The 19,282-nt window shown below is 41.9% G+C and overlaps 2 protein-coding genes across 4 annotated transcripts in view; one reads left to right on the plus strand and one right to left on the minus strand.

Annotated features, from left to right (window-relative positions):
- ANO3 (anoctamin 3) overlaps positions 1-19,282 on the plus strand; it is a 1,608,515-nt gene that overhangs the window by 930,306 nt on the left and 658,927 nt on the right. For all 3 annotated transcript variants that reach the window (XM_069221955.1, XM_069221956.1, XM_069221954.1), the window contains one exon: positions 11,177-11,237. In XM_069221955.1, the coding sequence (XP_069078056.1) occupies positions 11,177-11,237 (61 nt within the window). The remainder of the gene's footprint in view (positions 1-11,176; positions 11,238-19,282) is intronic.
- MUC15 (mucin 15, cell surface associated) overlaps positions 14,640-19,282 on the minus strand; it is a 73,221-nt gene continuing 68,578 nt past the window's right edge. The window contains exon 4 of the mRNA XM_069221957.1: positions 14,640-14,948. Within this exon, the coding sequence (XP_069078058.1) occupies positions 14,788-14,948 (161 nt within the window). The 3' untranslated portion in view covers positions 14,640-14,787. The remainder of the gene's footprint in view (positions 14,949-19,282) is intronic.

A 19,282-nucleotide genomic window follows, 5' to 3' on the forward strand; every position in this document is an offset into this window, starting at 1 on the left:
CCACCACACTAGGCCCCACACCTACCCCCACAAACCACGCACGCAACCTCAGCATCATCCTGGACCCCTCCCTCTCCATGACCCAGCAAATCAACGCCGTCACCTCCTCCTGTTTCAATACACTCCGCATGCTGCAAAACACCTTTAAATGGATTCCCATAGAAACCAGAAAGACCGTCACCCACGCACGCATCAGCAGCAGGCTGGACTACAGAAACGCCCTCTATGTCGCACCACACTCAAACTCAAACGTAAACTCCAGAGAATCCAGAACAAAGGCCGCCCGCCTCATCCTGGACCTCCCTCGCCATGAACACATATCGTCACACCTCAGATCCCTTCACTGGCTCCCCATCGACAAGAGGATCACCTTCAAAATCCTCATCCACGCACACAAATCCCTCCACAACACTGGCCCAACCTACCTCAATGAAAGAGTGAACTTCCACACTCCCAATCGCCACCTCCGCTCCGCCGACTTCGCACTTTCCACAGTCCCCGCATAAAACGCGCTACCACAGGAGACAGATCCTTCTCCTACCTCGCCCCCAAGGCCTGGAACTCCCTCCCCACCAACCTCCGCAAGACCCAGGACCACCTGCTCTTCAGAAAAAACGTCAGGACGTGGCTGTTCGAACAGTGACCCTCCTTCCCCCCACCCCCAGCGCCTTGAGACCCTCACGGGGGAGTAGCGCGCTCTATAAATTTTTTGATTGATTGAATATTCATATGCATCTACCTAATTTTAGCTAGAAAAGGTAGGTGAGATAATGGGGTGAGAGTTAAGTACCTATTTTAGGTCTAATGATGGTTTTTCAACAAGGACAGGGTGGAGGCATTTTTCAGCTCAGTGAGGAAAAAGCCTGAATCAGTAATTGTATTCGCCTATAAGGAAGAGAGCAACATCCTCTGCTATATTTTGAGTAATTTTTTGGAGGGCTGGGGTTTGATGGGGCCCCAGATTCTATTTGACAAATGAGTTAAATTATTCTTTTCTGAATGACAGGAGGAAACTTGCAGAAGGTACCTCTGTATCCTTCACAGCCAGGGCTGTAGCTCTAACACTTGAATTTCATTTGCTGTGGATAGCCTCTACTTTATTTTCAAACAATTAAGCTAGCTTATCAGAAAAACATTGAAAGGGAGGACTTCATAATAGGCTGGAAGGCAGCTGGACAGTTTTAAAGAGTTCTCTTGTGGGAATCTTTACTGAATAAAAAATGTTCAGAGACATATTTAGATTTCTCCATATCAATCCATTTTTTATAGTCTTGAATCTAGTTTGTATCTAGATTTTTCTTCCATAGGATAGCTTTTCCTCTACACTCTCTCCCCCTTTCTGCATTTTTAATTCCTTAAACTGTGAAGAAAACCAAGGGGCAGAAGGCTTACTCCTGTAGTTTGTAATAATTTTACATGGTGCTGTTTTAGTGACTGCAGTCCTTATCCTTTCAGAGTATTTGTATACAGTTAGTTCAGAATTTTCCAAAATCAAAGGCAGGGATTTATCTAAGGTATCAATCAGGTCTGCTTTATTAATTCTATTTCAGGGTTGAACTTTCTTACTCTGGACATCCTAATTGCTTAATCAATCGGTAAACGACATTATTTGCAGCACATCTGCGGCATAACATTACATAAAATGCTGATCACTTACAAACACACAGCTTGCAGTAATATAATTTGAATAAAATTATACTCAACAAAAAAGACTTTATATCCATGTTCTAAAATGAATTAAGTAACACAAAAGGGTGATGGACGGAGTGCTGAACAATGCAAACACTCACCCCCAGTCACAGATCTGGGTTTAATCCATTGTTCTTTTGCTCACCATGCCACCCCAGTTTGGAGCCAGCCATATGCAAATCAGTCTCGACCCTGTTCCTCATGGGAACAGTCCAGCCCGAACTGCCAAGGACCTGATCTGTGACTGGGGGTGAGTGTTTGCATTGTTCAGCACTCTGTCCATCATCCTTTTGTGTTGCTAAAGTAGCCCTAAGTGGGAAGGGTATGCCCAGACGTGGGTCCCTTGCTCACTGTGCCACTGGATTCAAGCTAGCCTGGCTGATGAAGCGTGAAACCCTGAAACTGGTCCCAGGATGCTTGTTTCCGGTCCAGCGAGGGCCTGGCTTGGCAGTTCGGGCTGGACTGTTCCCATGAGGAACTGAGGGGACTGGGACTGCTGCAAACATAAGAGCACTGTCTTACATTGGCGAAAGTTGAAATATTTAAGGAATGGATGAAGAAATGATTGCCATGGGGTTAAATAAAACAAACAAAAAACATAATTGCATAGTTGACTGGGTAGCTTGCACGTCAAAAGGACAGGGTGGAAGTTCAGTGTGGGAATTACATCTTGCTGGATATTCCACCATTAATAGGATGTAGATGAAGCAAACTCCATTATCCTGGAGGAATATCTGCTTATAAAAACATGTTGAAATTTTATTACAATTAACAGCTTCCTTGCTGGCCATATCTGAACCCACATATTCTGTGTCTTTGGTAAAGCAACTGCACAAACTAGTGGATACAAACAACTTGGCTAACCCTATATCATCCAATGTTTGTTTAACGTATGCAAGCCTGAGTATCTCATACGCCTGTGAAAGATTCAGGCAATCTTTAATAATCAAATGATTTGAAGGAGCCAAGAGCCATAACAAGAGGGGTGCCATGTTGATTTTGTCTTTGATGTATGGCATCCAACGTTCAACATGACACAGCGTGGTTGAACACTCCTGTGGTTCAGCTAGGGGGTTTCTAAAAAAAGCATTTCCACCCTCTGTACACCACCTACATCCACCATACCCCACAAACCTGCCCCAGAGGTGGCTATGGATACTGGCTTGGCTATATAGACTGTCATGACCACTTTCACGGGTTTTGCCCTGAGATTTTTGCTGTGATAGACTTTTCCATTAGCATCACTCTGTTAGCTACCGTAGGCTTCCAAGAGGATTTCTGATCGAAGAGCACTCCAAGGTGGATGTCACCGGTTTCCTTTACCCTGACTTTATTAATGCAAAAGAAGGGTTTTCTCTTTGGGTGCTTCCCATATTTTGGTGCATACGTTCTCATTATCCTAATGAGATTACTGGATTTGGGTGGCAGAGTCGCATAGATTGTGGAGTACTAAGTACAATTCCACACCATATGACACCGGTCGGCCTAATTTGAGTTTTCCAGCTAACTAGCAGCGCCTCATCTCAACCCAAGAGCAGGGATGATTGTGGCAACCGGGCGCATGACAAGAAATACTCCTTAGGGCAGAGGTCTTCAAACTGGGGGGCGGGCCCCCCTAGGGGGGCCTCAAGTGATACCAAGGGGGGCACCAAAATAAATGTTATACAGATAACATGCCTTTGTTTTAAGCAGAAGCATGTTATTGCAGTTTTAAAAAGGTAACAGTACTTAACTGCAATGTTTAAATAGGCTTCGACCTATTTAAACATTGCCATCTTTCTTAAACAATTGTGAAAAATGTTGGGGGGGGCGCAATGATTTTTATTTTTCAACTGGGGGGGTGCGGCATTAAAAAGTTTGAAGACCACTGCCTTAGGGGAATCGTGGTTGATCAGATCTCGTCCCTTTCTCTCAGGTATGTTAGTCTCACACTGGTAAAGACAAACAGAGGCAGAATATAGTTCAATAAGGATTTATTGAAGTAACTGGATCTTAGATAAAATGGAATGTATTTGAATAACTAGGATGATAAAACACAGTAAAATCAAGATTGTGACAAGGAGAGTGAAACACAAAAACAGTCCCACCATACTGTCACTAGGAGTGATACAGTTGTTTCCTACCTAAGCTATGTTAGAGCACAGCATAATAAGGCTAATCCGCCATCCAGGTTTCCCACCTGGGAAAATATCATCCCCCATTCCTGAGCAAGGAAGCCTGTAGCCTAGAGAGACTCCATCCCCATATAGGCCATGGATTCAGTAGTCTAAGCAAGCAGCTGTAGAGAAGGCAATCAGCAACCAGCATGCAGTGGTGGTCATTTGTCTGGAATCCCCCTCTAATGTGTATGGGACAAAGAGTGTTTTTCTAATAAAACAGTTGACATTCTAAGAAAGGGTCCCCACGTACGAGTGTGTATGTTTCTGTGAATGTTGGAGACACAGTGTACCTCTTTTGCAGGCAACCCTATCTGACTGCAGCCTTGAGGAAAGTACAAAGTGAAATTAATGTCCTACTAAGAACGTAATGCTTTCCTATGTGAAAGAAAAAATAGATAGAGAAAATAAAACAACACCGAAAAATGTGGCAAATGCTAGAAAAATTAAAGCAATGCTGAATAAAGTGTATCTGGGCAAAAGTGCACAACAGCAGGCCTAGATCTCTAAAGTAATGTGTCTAAAATATGGATAAAATAGCTATGCAACAATCTCATTACAAAGGGTCTTTTAGGATTAACATTTAAATCAAGATATTTCATGAAGGTAATACAATCCTTGATGAGAACCTGTAAAACTTGACCTGTTCTTTCTAGTACTGCGTCATCCACATATAGTAGAATAGGGAAGGGGCCACATAAGGAGTATCTCTGAATCTAGACGTAAGAGCCAACTCTATCTTATTAGTGTACAAAGAAAAAAGAAATGGAGCAAGGATGCAGCCTTGCCTCACACCACACTTAATATCTAATAGATCAGTACGCTTCCACACTCTACCATATCAAACTGATGCTTGCGCCTCAGGATAAAGCTGTCTAAGGAAAGCAATAATATCCTTATCAATACCCAACACCAACATAAGGGCCCATAATTTACAGTGTGTGATGCAATCAAGGGCAGCTGACAGGTCCATAAAAATCATTAACACAGACCCTTTTTTGGCAACAGTGTATTGCCACATTAAATACAATAGTTAATAAAGGGGCACAAAAGTCCTGGCACTCCAGGAATACATCTGTCGGAACTCCGTCCGGGCTGGGGCCTTTCCCTCTGGTACACCCCTTAAGAGCCTCCACTACCTCATCTAAATCAAACTTCAAGTCCACTGGGGGAACAGGTTAGACAGGTAACCCTCAATAACTCCTGCTACTTGTTTGCACAAAAACATATCAGAAAAATGACTCACCCACTGGCTCTTCTGTACATGCACCTCAGTTGAGGGATCAGAACTCTCTTTCCAAAAAGGGGAATTTATCACCCTCAAAAAGGCAGCGAGGCAGCGCTAGCTTTCAATTTGCTTTATGCCCTTATATCTTCCCATGCCTTTTGCCTTATTTCCCTACCCCTCTCTTCCCTTGCTTTCCGATGTTCCGCCCTGGCTACCTTGATCAAATCTGTAGCCCTTGGTTCACCAGCTACGGCAGCATGAAGGTTTGCTAAAGCTTTAGAGCATCCCTTGTCAAACCAGCCCCGAATTTGAGAGAAATTCCTAGCCTACGGGCACATGAGTGCAGTTCTGATGGAGTGTGCAATATCAGCAAAGCCCTCTATTATGTCAAAAGAACCAGCATCGGGATCAAGGCACACTGATATGGTCTCCTGGTTTTTCCTAATCAGCGATGGCAAAAAGTTAGCCTTATCTACTTTGGCCCATTTAATTGTATATCAGTTCTTCTTACCCAAACTAGGGTGGAACCCTACCTTAGCCCATGGAGTCTTCACTCCCTCCCCTCTCAGAGTGCAGGACAAATAAGCATGGTCACTGAAAGCAGTTTGTGTAACCTGAAGATCCCCAAAGATCTCTCTAACAAATCAGAGTTAAAGATATAATCAATGGTAGAAGCAGCAATCCTACCTTAACATGTTGGTGACAAGGGGAGATATGTACGAAAGCTTTTTCCCATAGACACTGAATGGGTAAAATCCTTTGGTAAATCTGGCCCAAGGTTCCTTCCTCCCTGCAATCGCTTCACATTTTAAGAATATAGTGTACCAGCAGGTGATTCACGGCATTACCATACCTAACATGCCTAAAGTGCCCAAATCTCACCATGCTACTATCCACAAGACCACAGCTCGTTTTCGTAAGAAGTGGGACGTAATGGCGATGTTGAAATCGTCTACCCATAAAATCTCTAGTGGTTTCTTGTGTAATTGATTTAATAGTTAAGTCTCTTCCTCTAATACATCTACCACAATTGAAGGTAACCCATCAAAGACATTATTGTAGAAGTGAGAAGAAGATCCCAATTGCGATCCAAAGCCACTGTAATAGACAGAAAGCATGTGGACATAACAGAGTGTAATGACACCTTCCTCTTTAAAGAGTTAGATATAAATGTGACCAGTTCTCCCTTAGCCCTTCCTGCCTTAGAGGGTTTGGCAGGTACTGCAAACACTTAAGATCCATCTATACCTCAGACATCGATTGCCCATGTCTCTTGAATTTCCCCAAAAGGTCTACCCACTCAGGATTAGCTAACTTTGTAATTAACCCAGCTATGGATCAAGATAAAAAAACTTGCCCTATTTGATGAAGTGGATTTCAATTATATCATGGCCAGTGGATACTGCTCTACCACCCTCTCCGATGAAACCCTAGTAGAGAGTCAGTCTACACTCTCCAATCCTCCAAGTGGTGCAAACCTATTAGTAAGGGATAACCCTGTCGAAACATCACATTTGTCAGATTAACTGGGCATGTTATGCAACTCCTGAGTTGACTCATTGGATACTAAAGAAAAGTGGGGTGGCTTGTAAAAAACCCTAATGGGCAAACTACAATGGATGAAGACCAGAGTAAAAATTTGGACTGGTGGTGCAACAACTTAGTGACCACAACACAATACTCCAAACTGATCTTAGGAGACATGCCCACCCAATCCACCCTTGTAGCCATTAGAGTTTGATTTGGCACCCCCACAGCAACACCCGCTTCACTCCCCTTCCACGCAAAGTGCTCCTTATGTAGGGGCCATATTAACAAGGTGGTGTTAAACCACAAAATGTGGGTTAACGTAACCTATTAAATATGGTGCACTGCATAGCACCACAAGAGCTTCACTAAAAGTGATGCTCCGGTAGTGATTGGGCCTTTTGAATCTGGCCCTATGTGTCCCGATTCAACCCTTTTGCATTCATTAAGTGTGTCCTATGTGCCTCCCCCTTCTGCCGTTTGGTAATTTCCAGAATGTCCCCCACTATAACTTACCATGCATTTGTGGCAGGTCTTGGAAGTCTGTGCTATCCTGTCCTGTGATTCCAGTGACCAGCTTCTCCGGGATGACCACTGCCATCATCTCCTCCAGGTCACGCAGGTCCTCCTGGGGTTCTGCCTTTTGGTTCCTGGCAAGTTTCTCTTTAGTTCTGCGCTTGCAATCGTGCCAGAGCTGTCCTCTTCACCTCTGCCACACTGTTGACTGTATTTACTATTGCCTGCCATATATCCTCCTTCCTACCTATTGGCAAATTTGAGGAGACAAAGAGCTAGTGTTGGTGCTCCGTCACCTCCCCGACCAAGATGTAATTTTCCTCCTCACTGAAGTGACACTTCTGCTTCCTTTTCTCCTGGGGTTTTACTGGTCCATCCTGGCTTGTACTGGGTTGGTTATAATCTGTCTGGGGTCTCTCCTGGCCTGGATTCTTCAAGTTGGGTCTTTGTTTTTTCTTCTTGCTTGCTGGCTTTTTTTTTACTCTAATGCTGCAAAAAGCGAGCTAACACGATTAGCGTAAAAAAACGTGCCGCTAATCGTTCTGACACCTCTTTTGCAGCATGAGCATCATTTTTCTTTATGGCGTGTCACAATGGTTAGCATAATTTGTTTGCCACTAAACATTCCTTTGTGCCATAGTGAATTGTTATATAAATACAGAGCATGGATTGCGAAAGGGAAGGTGGCTGTAATTTTTTTGACACAATGTGTGTCATTTTTGTTAAATGACAGCCTTAGTTTTCACGATGCTGTCTAAAATAGAAATTGTTAAATCCAAAAAGGACAGTTATTTGTCCGACATGGTCTGGGTGAATCTTAGATATTAACTTTATCAAATGCGTAAACACTTTAAAACCTTACTAAAGATTCACCCCAACATATTTGATAAAGTTCTTAGACAGCGACCTCTCTCCTTTCCAGATTTTCAGGATCTCATTAATATTTTGGTGTCATAAGTAGATCTTACTTTGGTATAGATTCTCATCCGTCAGTATGTATTTCTTCTCAAAATTAGACATAGATAAGCTTGCGGAGCTGGGAACAAAGGTGCTACCCATAGATGTTCCTTTATTAAATGAGTGAACACTTTGGACCCTTACTTGTGATTCACTCAGAACTTGTCAGACAAAGAACTGCCAAGTCAGATGGTGATACTTCGAATGACAACCTTCCCCTTAGTTGACTGTGTGAGGGAGTTAGTCCAGTTTCTCCTCTCTTATGGTGGGCACTGAACTTGACAGTCTTGTAACGACCATGCATTCTGTCTCATTCTGTGTATTTTCAGCAACTGTAACAGTGTTACAGTGCATTGACTGTGACTGTGTTTAGCCAGTGCAAAGAACCTTGAGAGCATCTTATGAGTGAAACACAACCGTGGCAACATTGTCTCCATAATATATTTTCAGTGATGGTTGTTAGCATAAAGAGATAAAAAGATGAAGCATATCATTGTATTTTATGAAACACAGCATCTTTCCAGGAAAATAGCGCATTCCAGGCAGCAATCTAGGGCAAGGAGGGGCCACACTCAGCTCCTAAATTTCCCCAGTGTACAATGTAGCGGCACAGGGTTAATGGACAGCTATGACCACAAACCAGCTTCACCCAAAGGCCTGGGTGACAGAATCAGATATATGAGATCTATCACACATATAGATGCAACAGCAGAGATTAAATGTCATTTTCTGTCGTGGGTTTTGATTGCTGGACAGTATGGTACTGCTCACCGACACCTATGCTGTTCCAGGTAATAGTAGTTATAAATTTGCAATATTTTAACAACGCAGATTTTCTTTTCTTCAAAACATTCTTGCCAGCGTCGCAATTCGCACATTTTGGCAAGAAACCCATTCTAACAGTGTCAACAATGTTCCTGTTTTCAAGAACCCAGCAACCTACTAGGTGGATTCCCAGCCATACACCGGAAAACTGCTTTACAGTTTTTTCATAATCTTACACAAGAGATACGTGTCTGTTTACAAAGGCGTGGTAATAAATTTGAAAGAATTACACAATCTTCACATTAAATGCATTTCTACCGTATTTTTATTTTGCATTTTAAATAACATTTACACGTGGTGTCCTTGATAAAAGTACACAAATGGCGTCAGAGAGTTTACGGAATATGTACATTATGTCTGCGGGACAAAGATTGGCACTCACTGCAGACATTACAAATTTTAGTTGTATGGACAACATGTCTTATACAGATTGTAACGGAGAGACCTGTCGGCTATTAAGGATGTGAATAATCACATTAGCACCCTAAAGTGGTCAGACGACCCTTGTATGTTTCACTTTTAAATCTGCAACACATCAATGAGCCAGGAATATTTTAAGAGGAATGTTTAGTACTACGTGAAAATGAGTCAAGGTGGACGGAGCAAGTTGACATCTTTACCAAGTTGGAGGAAGGCCAGAGTTATAATCATTACTCATAATAAATAAATAAAAAAACGATTATTGGCCTTTTTTGTGTTCAGCAATTCTTACCATTAAGCGGATTTAGGGAGTGAGACACAGATATATGTAGAAGCCTAGACATTAAGAGTGAACGATTTAAGGATAAGCATATGTGAATGACTATTTGAATGAGTAAACAAGTCTTAGAGAAAACTTTCTATGTAGTTTACCTGCAGGGCATCAAGGATTAATTGGAAGGAATGTGCCTATGGATAGGTAGCAGTTTCTGAGAGGTGCATTACTGATAGACCCCTCATTCAATTTGAGAATTGTGGAGAATTCAGCAAACTGTGAGAATTTAGTTTTGTAGACACAGTAGGTGAGAGTAGTATATTGTTAGTTATAGGTGTGTGCAGCTAGTTCCGGATCAGCCATTTGGAGGGCAACTCGAGGAGACTTTGGGCCATATGTACAAACACATTTTCTCATAGACATAGAATGGGTAAAAACCTTAGCTACATCTGGCCCTTTCTTATTAGCAGGCAGGTAAGGAATCATGTCTGAAGAGACTTAAGACCTTCTGTCCAATTGGTGACATAAACAACTCTTGGTGAAATGTGCTTGCATAATGTACCCAGGATACAAACAAAATAGTGTGTATTTAATGAAGGAAAACGTTGGACTGTATAAACAGGTTTCAGAAACAAGACTACTCAGTTATAAATGTAATTGTATAAAATGATAATAAAAGAAACAGCAGCTACTTAATATTGTTAGCTGTGTGCGGCCCAATTCATTCTTCTAGTTGTAAATGTATTTTGCCCACTTTTCTCCCAGCCAAAGCCAGTGCCAACTTAAAAGTTGAGAAAAACTTTGAATTTAATTGCACGTTACTGGCTAATGACGGCAAACAATATTGAGTTATACTTAAACTTTCAGAAACTGGGTACCCATAAAACTGCTGACATGGGGCTTGATTAGGGTCCCAAAAATCTTTATCATGACACTGGGGGGAGAGCGCGAGAGACAGTGTGAGAGGTACAGGTAGGCAAAGAGGGGCAGAGATATGCAGAAAAGAAAGCAACAGAGATGATGTAGAGGGGCCTCTTGGAAGAAGGAAGCCCTGGACAGCTGCCCACTTTGGCCATGCCTTAAAACCTCTCTGCCCAAAGTGTAACTTGTGATGTAGAAAGAATTTCTAAAAAAGGACAGTGTACGAGGAGCGATGGTGAATCATCTCTGCCCCGGCGAAGCACAATTCAGAAAAAGACCTGGCTGTTCTAGTCTTCCTGATTTGTCTTAGTTACAGTTTTGGCAGCGCTGAGGGTTCCTTTCTGGCTAGCCATGCACTATATAAGTCTACTTAATTCAGATTACGAATAAATATGTGCAGACTTTGATTTTCCATATTAGTTTGCCTTGTGCCTATTTCAAGCGCCTATCCATGCATAACTTGGAACACATATGAAACATTATCATGTACCATTAGTAGAACCTTAACACGAGGTGCCTGAAGACCCAACATGGCATGTCAGATCAGTCTCTTAGTTTGTGGTTCTTACAGCACCCGTTATTGTGACTGTCCTTCAATGTGAGATTCCAACAGGGCTGCAGTTACAAATATACGAATAATTGAACACTTTCTTTTTCCTGCAGGTGACACACTTATTCGACAACGGTGGAACTGTCTTCTTCGCCATCTTCATGGCAATATGGGGTATGTCCCTGTGATTCATCGCAGTCTTTTAGAGGAAAATTGCAATGTTGGTAATATGAAATATTGCTTCTAAAATAATTGCATACAATATACAGATTGTTTTCTTAAACATAACGAATTTTCAACAAGTGAATTATTATTCTCTGTCATGTTTCAGGGATAACGTTATTACTCCCTATGGCACATTGGTGTTAGTTGTGGCCAGCCCCATGAGAACTCCCTCCCCGCCACAGTCATTACATGATATACAAACCAATCATTTTACAGAGTTGTGATTACGTGTGTCTGTTTGAGGTTGGCCAATGAATAACCAAGAGTTAGATGCAGTATGCCTTGCTTCAGGCATCGGCTTGGGAGGGGTCATACGTCATGGAGGAGGTGCATGCTACCCAATCACGGACATTGTACCTGAGAATGTTAATCAGGATGGGAGATACTCAGGAAATAAAGATAGTGTGTGCTATTTTGGTACATGGAATTCAAATTTTCCACATCTGAAAATAAAAATTGTTTACAAAGTTGTTTTCAAACATTTACGTGTCGCACACTAAACCACAGAAGTCCATTCCTAAGTAGGAAACAGCCTGATATTTATTTATTTAAATAAGTGTAACTATTTACTGTCACCTCTGTGTACAAATGAGGGATTTACGCAAATATGTTCTCACTCTACGAATCTGCTATGTGCCAATACATAGAGCATGCTATAAATGTCCATCTTGTAGACAAAAATTCATGCACGAGTGTGAGCTTTGTTGTGAAAGATGCTGACTGCTTTGCTGCAGAACAATATTAGTTTTGTACTACAGATGCCATAGGGCAGATCTATTTTTTTAAAGCAGTGGTCTGCTGATACAATTGTTAATTACTGCTATGATTTTACTGAGCAGGGGGTGATGAACAGATATTTACATATCTATGAACAATCACTATGATTTGTGGTTTGATGTCGAAAGAAAGGTGCATACATAGTCACTCTTCAGGAAAAGGGCCAGTATTTCCCCACCCTCAGATTTACGGATACCAGTGGTACCAGTAACGTCCAGGGCTGACAAAATACAGTCCACAACTAGTTGGATCCTGAAGGTTCACTATGAAATTAATTCTTACCAGAAGAATTATTAGTTCCACTCTGACTCCCCAATAATTCCTTATTTTTTCCAAAACTTTGACCCAAGATGTCACTCTTTTCAGCTGCTCGAATCTCCCGGTGAAAATAAACAGGACTGTGGTGTTTGTGCATAATTTATCATTTCAATGAGGCCAGTAACTGCTCTTACCGTCTCTTTTGGAATTAAGTGGCCACTCGTAAGAAGGATCAAAAGCAAGTTAGAAATGTAGTTATTATTATACGAGGACAGATAACTTTACCTGGGTCTGAACTTCAACCTCAACATGATGACATGTGTACAGTCATTTTATACATTGTGAAAGTGATCCCTCTGAGATCTCCCCTAATGCCTCGGGAAAGCCAAATCAGTTATGCTACTAAACACAATTAGTTTATTTTTCAGCAGTGGACTCTCCTATTTTAAACCAATCCTTAATGTATAAAAATAATGTGTAAACTTATAAGTGCTGTCCCACAATAATTTCCTGAGGTGGAGGTGTGAACTGAAATGGTTGCAAGCCTTATCTGCAGTGCCACCAACTACCGAAGTTTCCAACCATCTTTTGATGCTGTTTACCCAGCGGGGAGTCAGAGGCACATAAATCGTCCTACTTTATTTAATTTAATTTTATTATATAATTTATTGATTTTCCATTTCCTTTCTTTTGTTTCATTTTCAATTGGGGTTCATGGAAATAGAAGAAGGGTGCCAATAAACTGAAATGGTGAAAGATTAATTTATTGACTGATATTTCCTCTACTTAGACCCTAAACCCCGGGCACAAATTAACCATTGACTGGAACCACGTGGTAGACTAGGTAGGGAAAGTGTCTCAACAAAGTACATTTTTTATGTACATCATTATGCAGATGTTCTGTAAGACATAAAAACTGGCCACTCATCCATCGAATGTGAACACACAACAGTTCATTAACTCTTGGAATGCAATTGATAAGCTGTATGAGAAATGATTAGTACTTTTAGAGCTTCTTATAGTTTGATCTACACAATACCCAAAGTGACTTACTGCAACTACCATTTTGTCGCACGAACTCAAAGAAAGCACGAGGTTGTACAAGTAAAATAGTTGTTTTTGATACCATCAATGAGATTTGTGATACATGTCAGACGTTTATTCCACCATGTTTATTGTTTTGAATTTCTGAATGTGATGGCCCAAGAAAAAACTGAAAACTATTTGAATTATATGGTATTAATGTGTGCAATTTGTGCGCAATCGATTTAATTGAAAGATTTCAAATGTGCTTTAAATGATGGCAGTTTCTCAAATTTGTGAACCTGATGACGTGTTTCAAACGTATGAAATAGTACCCGAGTATATTGACCTATTAATGTTTTCACACCTTTAGGGTCATTATTGTTATCGTTTTCTATTACTTTTCTTCTTTGTTCACCCTCTAAATTAGCCTGCGATTTTTTTAAAACCATTTCCCGTAAAACTCGTTTCTTTTTTTGCTTCTTTTCCTCGTTAATATTTTTTTTGCACTCTCAATATTTTTCTTTGGGATCTCTTTTTCTTTTGCCTTCATTTTTGTCTCACTTACTGTAGTTTCATGTATGTATTTGTACTTCTTGCTCCCAAATTCATACTGCATCACTAATTCCTTCCCTCCCTTTTCTTGCTGCTTCCATACTTATCTTTCTGTTTCTTCCTGTCTTTCTTACAGTCTTCCCCTTTCTCCCGACCCTCTTCTTTTCTTTGTTTCCCTTTACTTTATTTTTTCATTCATTTATTCCACTTTTTCTTTTAGTTTGTTCTTTTGCCTTTCTTTCTTATTTGTCTTCTTCATTTTTCATCCCCTCTCTTAATCTACATATTTCCTCACTTTGCAGCTCTTTTGTTTGCCTACCTTTCTTTCCCTCTTTGAAGAAACATCCATATGTGATCTAATTGGCTTATTTGATAAGAAAGCTGGATTCAGAATCATAAGGCAGTTCTCAACAGGAGCAGCATGCTGCATTGCAGGTATCACTGAGCCAGCTGCAAGAGAAGCGTTTTTTTGAGTCAGCTCTTATCCCATGACCTCATTTTATTTGGCTTCGAAAACTAAAAGTCACGCACCATTCAGAAATAAAACCAGCCCGCTGTCCATTTCCGTCAAAGGAGTGAATCCCAGATGCAGGGAGGAGAAAATGATCCCGCAGAGGCCCGCATGGCCATGTCAATTAAGTCCCATCCATGTTAAGGATACATCCTCCCCCCACAGGAGTCTGTGAAACGGAATATTGACACTTTATATACACGGCTTCAGCTCGGTTCAGTTCTCCTTGGCAGTATGCTGTGATGAGTGAAGGTCGCTTCTCTGAGAACAAAACGTTTAGGATAGATCTCAAGTCTGAGGAATGTAGTCCGGTCAGTTCTTGCCAACTCATTAGTGTTCGAATTCAGTCACTTTCCCAACTCCTTTTTAGCCCTGCTATGCAGAGGGGTGATTGGATGGTAAGTTATCCATTGGAATAAAATCAAGCTTATTTCCGGTAGGGCGATACTCCGTCTCGTCGACCACAGTAGGGTTATGGTAGGAGGAAGCTCCGTATCTTAGATCATATGGTTCCACCGAATCATCCAGTCGTAGAACTGAAACAATTTTTAGTTATGATTAAAAAATAAATAAAAATGTCAGTATCAAGTATTTAACATAGCCCGCAATAAACTCTCTAGCTCTCTTAAGAACAGATTCAGATAACCTGTTTCAAACTATATACATTCAGAATTATGTGTCTGTGCAAACAAACAGATTTGAGGACATGCGGGGAGGTGGAGTGCCACATTTGCATATGGAGCCAAAGCACAGTAGTGACTAGGTCAACACTAGAAATTAGATAATCTTTTATGTCCAAATGTGAGAGCTATTCTGTCTGATTTACCTGAGCCATAGGTCCCAATGAAAGTCCCACATTTGGTTATGTGACTCGGATAGCTGCTTATTCCATAAACTTCTCTGTTAATATGTGGTTCCTTAGTGTTCTATTTTAACAAGAATTTACTTTTTTTCTATTTCCTAAAATTTGTTTTTTAGTTAATACATTTTTACTCTGCTTTTTAAAAGTTGGCCTAGACTTCCATGTAATGTAAAGGTTTTTAAGGTACTGGTGCCCCGCACAACCCTTTCATATTTTAAGAATAGTGTTTGTGGTCAAGCAAGTTGCAAATGTTGAACCAGAGGATAACTTTAGTGGGAAATATTAGCTTAACTTTGTGAGTTCCTAGGGTGCTCAGATATGCGCCGGCAAAGATGGCCAAGGTATGGGAAAGGCTTCCATACTTTAGGAATAAAATCCCCTAATTACCTGAACAGGTTATATAACCTGCTGTGCCCAATCACCTGTAGTGGATGTTCAGAATGACAGGAGTACCAGCCAGGAAAAGAAAAGTCCTGTAAAATCTCCAAAAGAACTGATCCTGTAGAGCCAGGCCTGTGGTGGTGATGCAATACCCGTCCGACAATACAACAGGTCTGAGTAGACCACAGGTGTCTTTATGCAGAAGCAGGAGGTCATCCTAGGAGGCAGGAGAGCAGCAATCTGGGCAGAGGACCCTGACACAATAGCACATCAAGCAATGGAACTCACCTGAAGATGGATACGGTAAGGGAAAGAACCCAATTAGAGGGAAAACTTTGGTGGTCCAAGATAGGTGGAAGGCCAGGATGGGCCTCAGAGAGTGGGGCAAATCTAGGCTATGCTTGAGCAGTGACCTGGATGCAGGACCACAACACACTAAAGAATGGACCAGTGAGACTCCCCTGGTCCCAGCGGCGGTGAGGGAGGGAGCCTATGAGAGCGGGGAAACATCAGTGGTGTACACAGATGTGGAGGCACAAACAAGGCCAAGCATTCAGGGTCAAAGCTAGGCCATAACTGATTAAATATCCCTGCCATGAATTGAGTATCTGGCCAGCAGATGAAGGAAGACGATTAGTTAGGTGCCTCTACCAGCTGAAGAGAGGCCTTGTGGTGAACTTCTTTGAGCATGAGTGACAAACTGGTGGGAGGGGACTGGGAAAGTCGAGAGGCCACTAGGTGAGGGGGTAAGTAAGGAAATGCTCCTCCCTAGCAGGTGGCAGCAAGTGCGATTCTACCCGCTCAGATTTGTCCCACCCAGCCACCTCCCAGGCAGCGACTCCACCTGAGTAGGCCGAAGATATCAGCAAAGGAACAATGGTGTGAAGGGGGAATGGTACGGGGTGGGGGGAGGGAGAGCAACAGAACAAAATGACAAATACACAATACCATGGCCACAGGCGAAGAGAGGGGGACAAGAGGCAGAAACAATGATTGTAGGAAATGTGGGGGATCAAGAGGATATATAATTCACACTGAAAGATATAATGTCAGCAATCCAGGACGTCAGACGCAAGTTAGAACCCAAGATAGATTTGGTAACAATAGAAAACTCTTTTAAGAGCAGACCTTAGAAAACTGGGCAAAAGAGTCACAACCTTGGAGATGATGGAAAAGGTACTATATGAAGAAACTAAGGACCTCAAAACCAAGTTCGATCAACTACAAAAAGATAACAAATAGATCCAAGCTAAACTTGAATGCTACAAGGGCCATTCAGGGTGCAAAAATATCAGGGTGGTGGGTGTCCTGGAAAGACTTGAAGGTCCTAGTGCTGAACTATTCTTACCGAATACTGACAACACAACCTAAGGGGAACTTTCCAAGTTCTTCTTGTTAGAGCAGGTACACAGCACACCTTTCCCCCACCATGCCCTATTGCCCAACCTAGAACACTGATAGTGAGAATCTTCTGAGGGAGGGATGCCATTCTTTAAGCGGCCAGACAATAGGACCACATACAGTAAGAAAACGCAAGTATAAGTTTCTTCTCTGACTTTACATTGAGTCTAAAGATTGAAGCGCAACTTAGACAAAGAAAATGAAGGAAACAAAATACGCAATGATGTTCCCCACGAAGCTGCGGATTGTGGCCAAAGGCAAAACACAGCACTTCAGCACTCCAGACGAGGCTTGGGATTGGCTGGATAGCTGGAGACCCGTGACTGCTCAGTGCGCACCACAAGTGAGGGGTGTGCAGATGTCAGGACAAGCTGGACATAATAAAGAAAGCCCATTGTGGAGACGATCACCAGACATACTGGGGAAATCTGCATCAATGACACTGGCGTGAGGAAAGCAAACGGTACAGACACACGATAAATGCCTAGCCTGCCATGAAAACGACTGGGAGGAATCAAATGGACTACAACTAGATAGCCTGAAGACAACTGGTATGGTGGGCAAACATGGGGTAATCAGCAAAAGCCTAGCTAAAGTATAGATAACAGCCCAGGAAAGAGTATCTAAAAAACTGAGAGAGGTGCATCAAACAGTGTTTAATTATTGGTAATGTATACACCTAAGTTGAGGCGAAAGGCACTCTTCACATTCATGAGACAGTTATTTCGAAACCCACCTAGCAGGATAGCAAGGAGGGGGGGAGTTGAGTTGGGGAGAAGTTGAGCTTATTGGTTAATTCAACTGACACATGCACACAGAAGTGTCACAAGAATGTAGAATGAGGGTAGACAAGAAAGCACATTGACTTGGCTTAGAAGCATCACAAATCAAACTAGGAAACAGAAGTAACAATGTAAAGCTCACAGTGGCTACAGACACTTTGCTAAGGACCCTTACATGGAACGTCAATGTCCTGGGAGATAAATTAAAAAGAGTGGCCGTCATGTATTATTTAAAAAGACCTAGCCAGGATGTGATATAGATATACGATTCTGGCACACTCTGATTTCACTACCAGTTCTGGGGAGGGGCACAGAGGGGATCTCTTGGTTAAAAAGGCAGCCCCATACATTTCACACAAAACGTGGCAAAACCCGTCAGGCCAATATGTGGCACAGAAGAACACTGAACTTGTGTTCTGTATATGTCCCTCCAAAATTACTACTCTACTTGGTACAGCCAGAAGACAAAATTCTCAGAACTTCAGAAACTACCTTGGCTATTCCATAAATTGGGGCAAATCACACACATCAATGTTTGCAAACTGGCTGCCAGACACAGGTTGCAACAAACAGCTTCAGCTACCTGGATATTTTTATCACAATTCTAGCTAATAACCTTTATGCTTTCCTGCATCAATTTAGATTGTATGTGAATCACTGAGCAACCCTACCACTTCCTAAGTTTCTATATGCCCTGAAGGATACTCCCCATAAGATACGAAAGGGCTTTTTCGAGAAGGTGAAGGCACAAGCCCACCATAACTCCGGAGTGGGAAAGTGGCCAATACTGCCCTTCACAAGTTCACACGCCGGTGTACGACAGGGGCATAGTGCTCCCAAGCATAAGAAAATAATATTGGGCCACTCGGTTGGTGACGGTCAATGACTGGTTGTTCACAACACATGCAAGCCCTCGGTACAAAATTGATAGTCATTCCTACAGAAACCCCTGCCAATATGAAGGGAAGCCACAAAATTTCTAGGCTGGAAGTGGTGACTCACAGAGAAGACAACACTGTGGGATAGTAAAGCCTTAGTCGAAGAGGGTAAACCCAAAGGTTTACATGGATGGGACCTTATAGGTATAGAGAAATATGGTCCAAGGAGGAAACAGTCACACTAGACACACTATGATGAGATTACCCTATGGCAGACACTGAGGCATTTAGATACATGCAAGTTCAGCATGTTATGGTATCCTACATCACATGGGACACTTTACTCCCAGAATTATCTCCATTAGAAGACAAAGCTCCTGAATTAGAGTTTGACAGAGAGGTTTACTCCATCACAAATGGATATCCATCATGTTTGTGACAAAGTAACCCCTCCGTCAAACTCTAAATCTGACCCAGATTCTTACCTGAGCCACTGCACAAAAACAGTAATCCTAACATATTAAAAATAATGAACAACTCTTTGGACACTAAGAAACAATTGTAAC

Source organism: Pleurodeles waltl, chromosome 3_1, assembly GCF_031143425.1.
Source record: "Pleurodeles waltl isolate 20211129_DDA chromosome 3_1, aPleWal1.hap1.20221129, whole genome shotgun sequence".
Classification (NCBI taxonomy): domain Eukaryota; kingdom Metazoa; phylum Chordata; class Amphibia; order Caudata; family Salamandridae; genus Pleurodeles; species Pleurodeles waltl.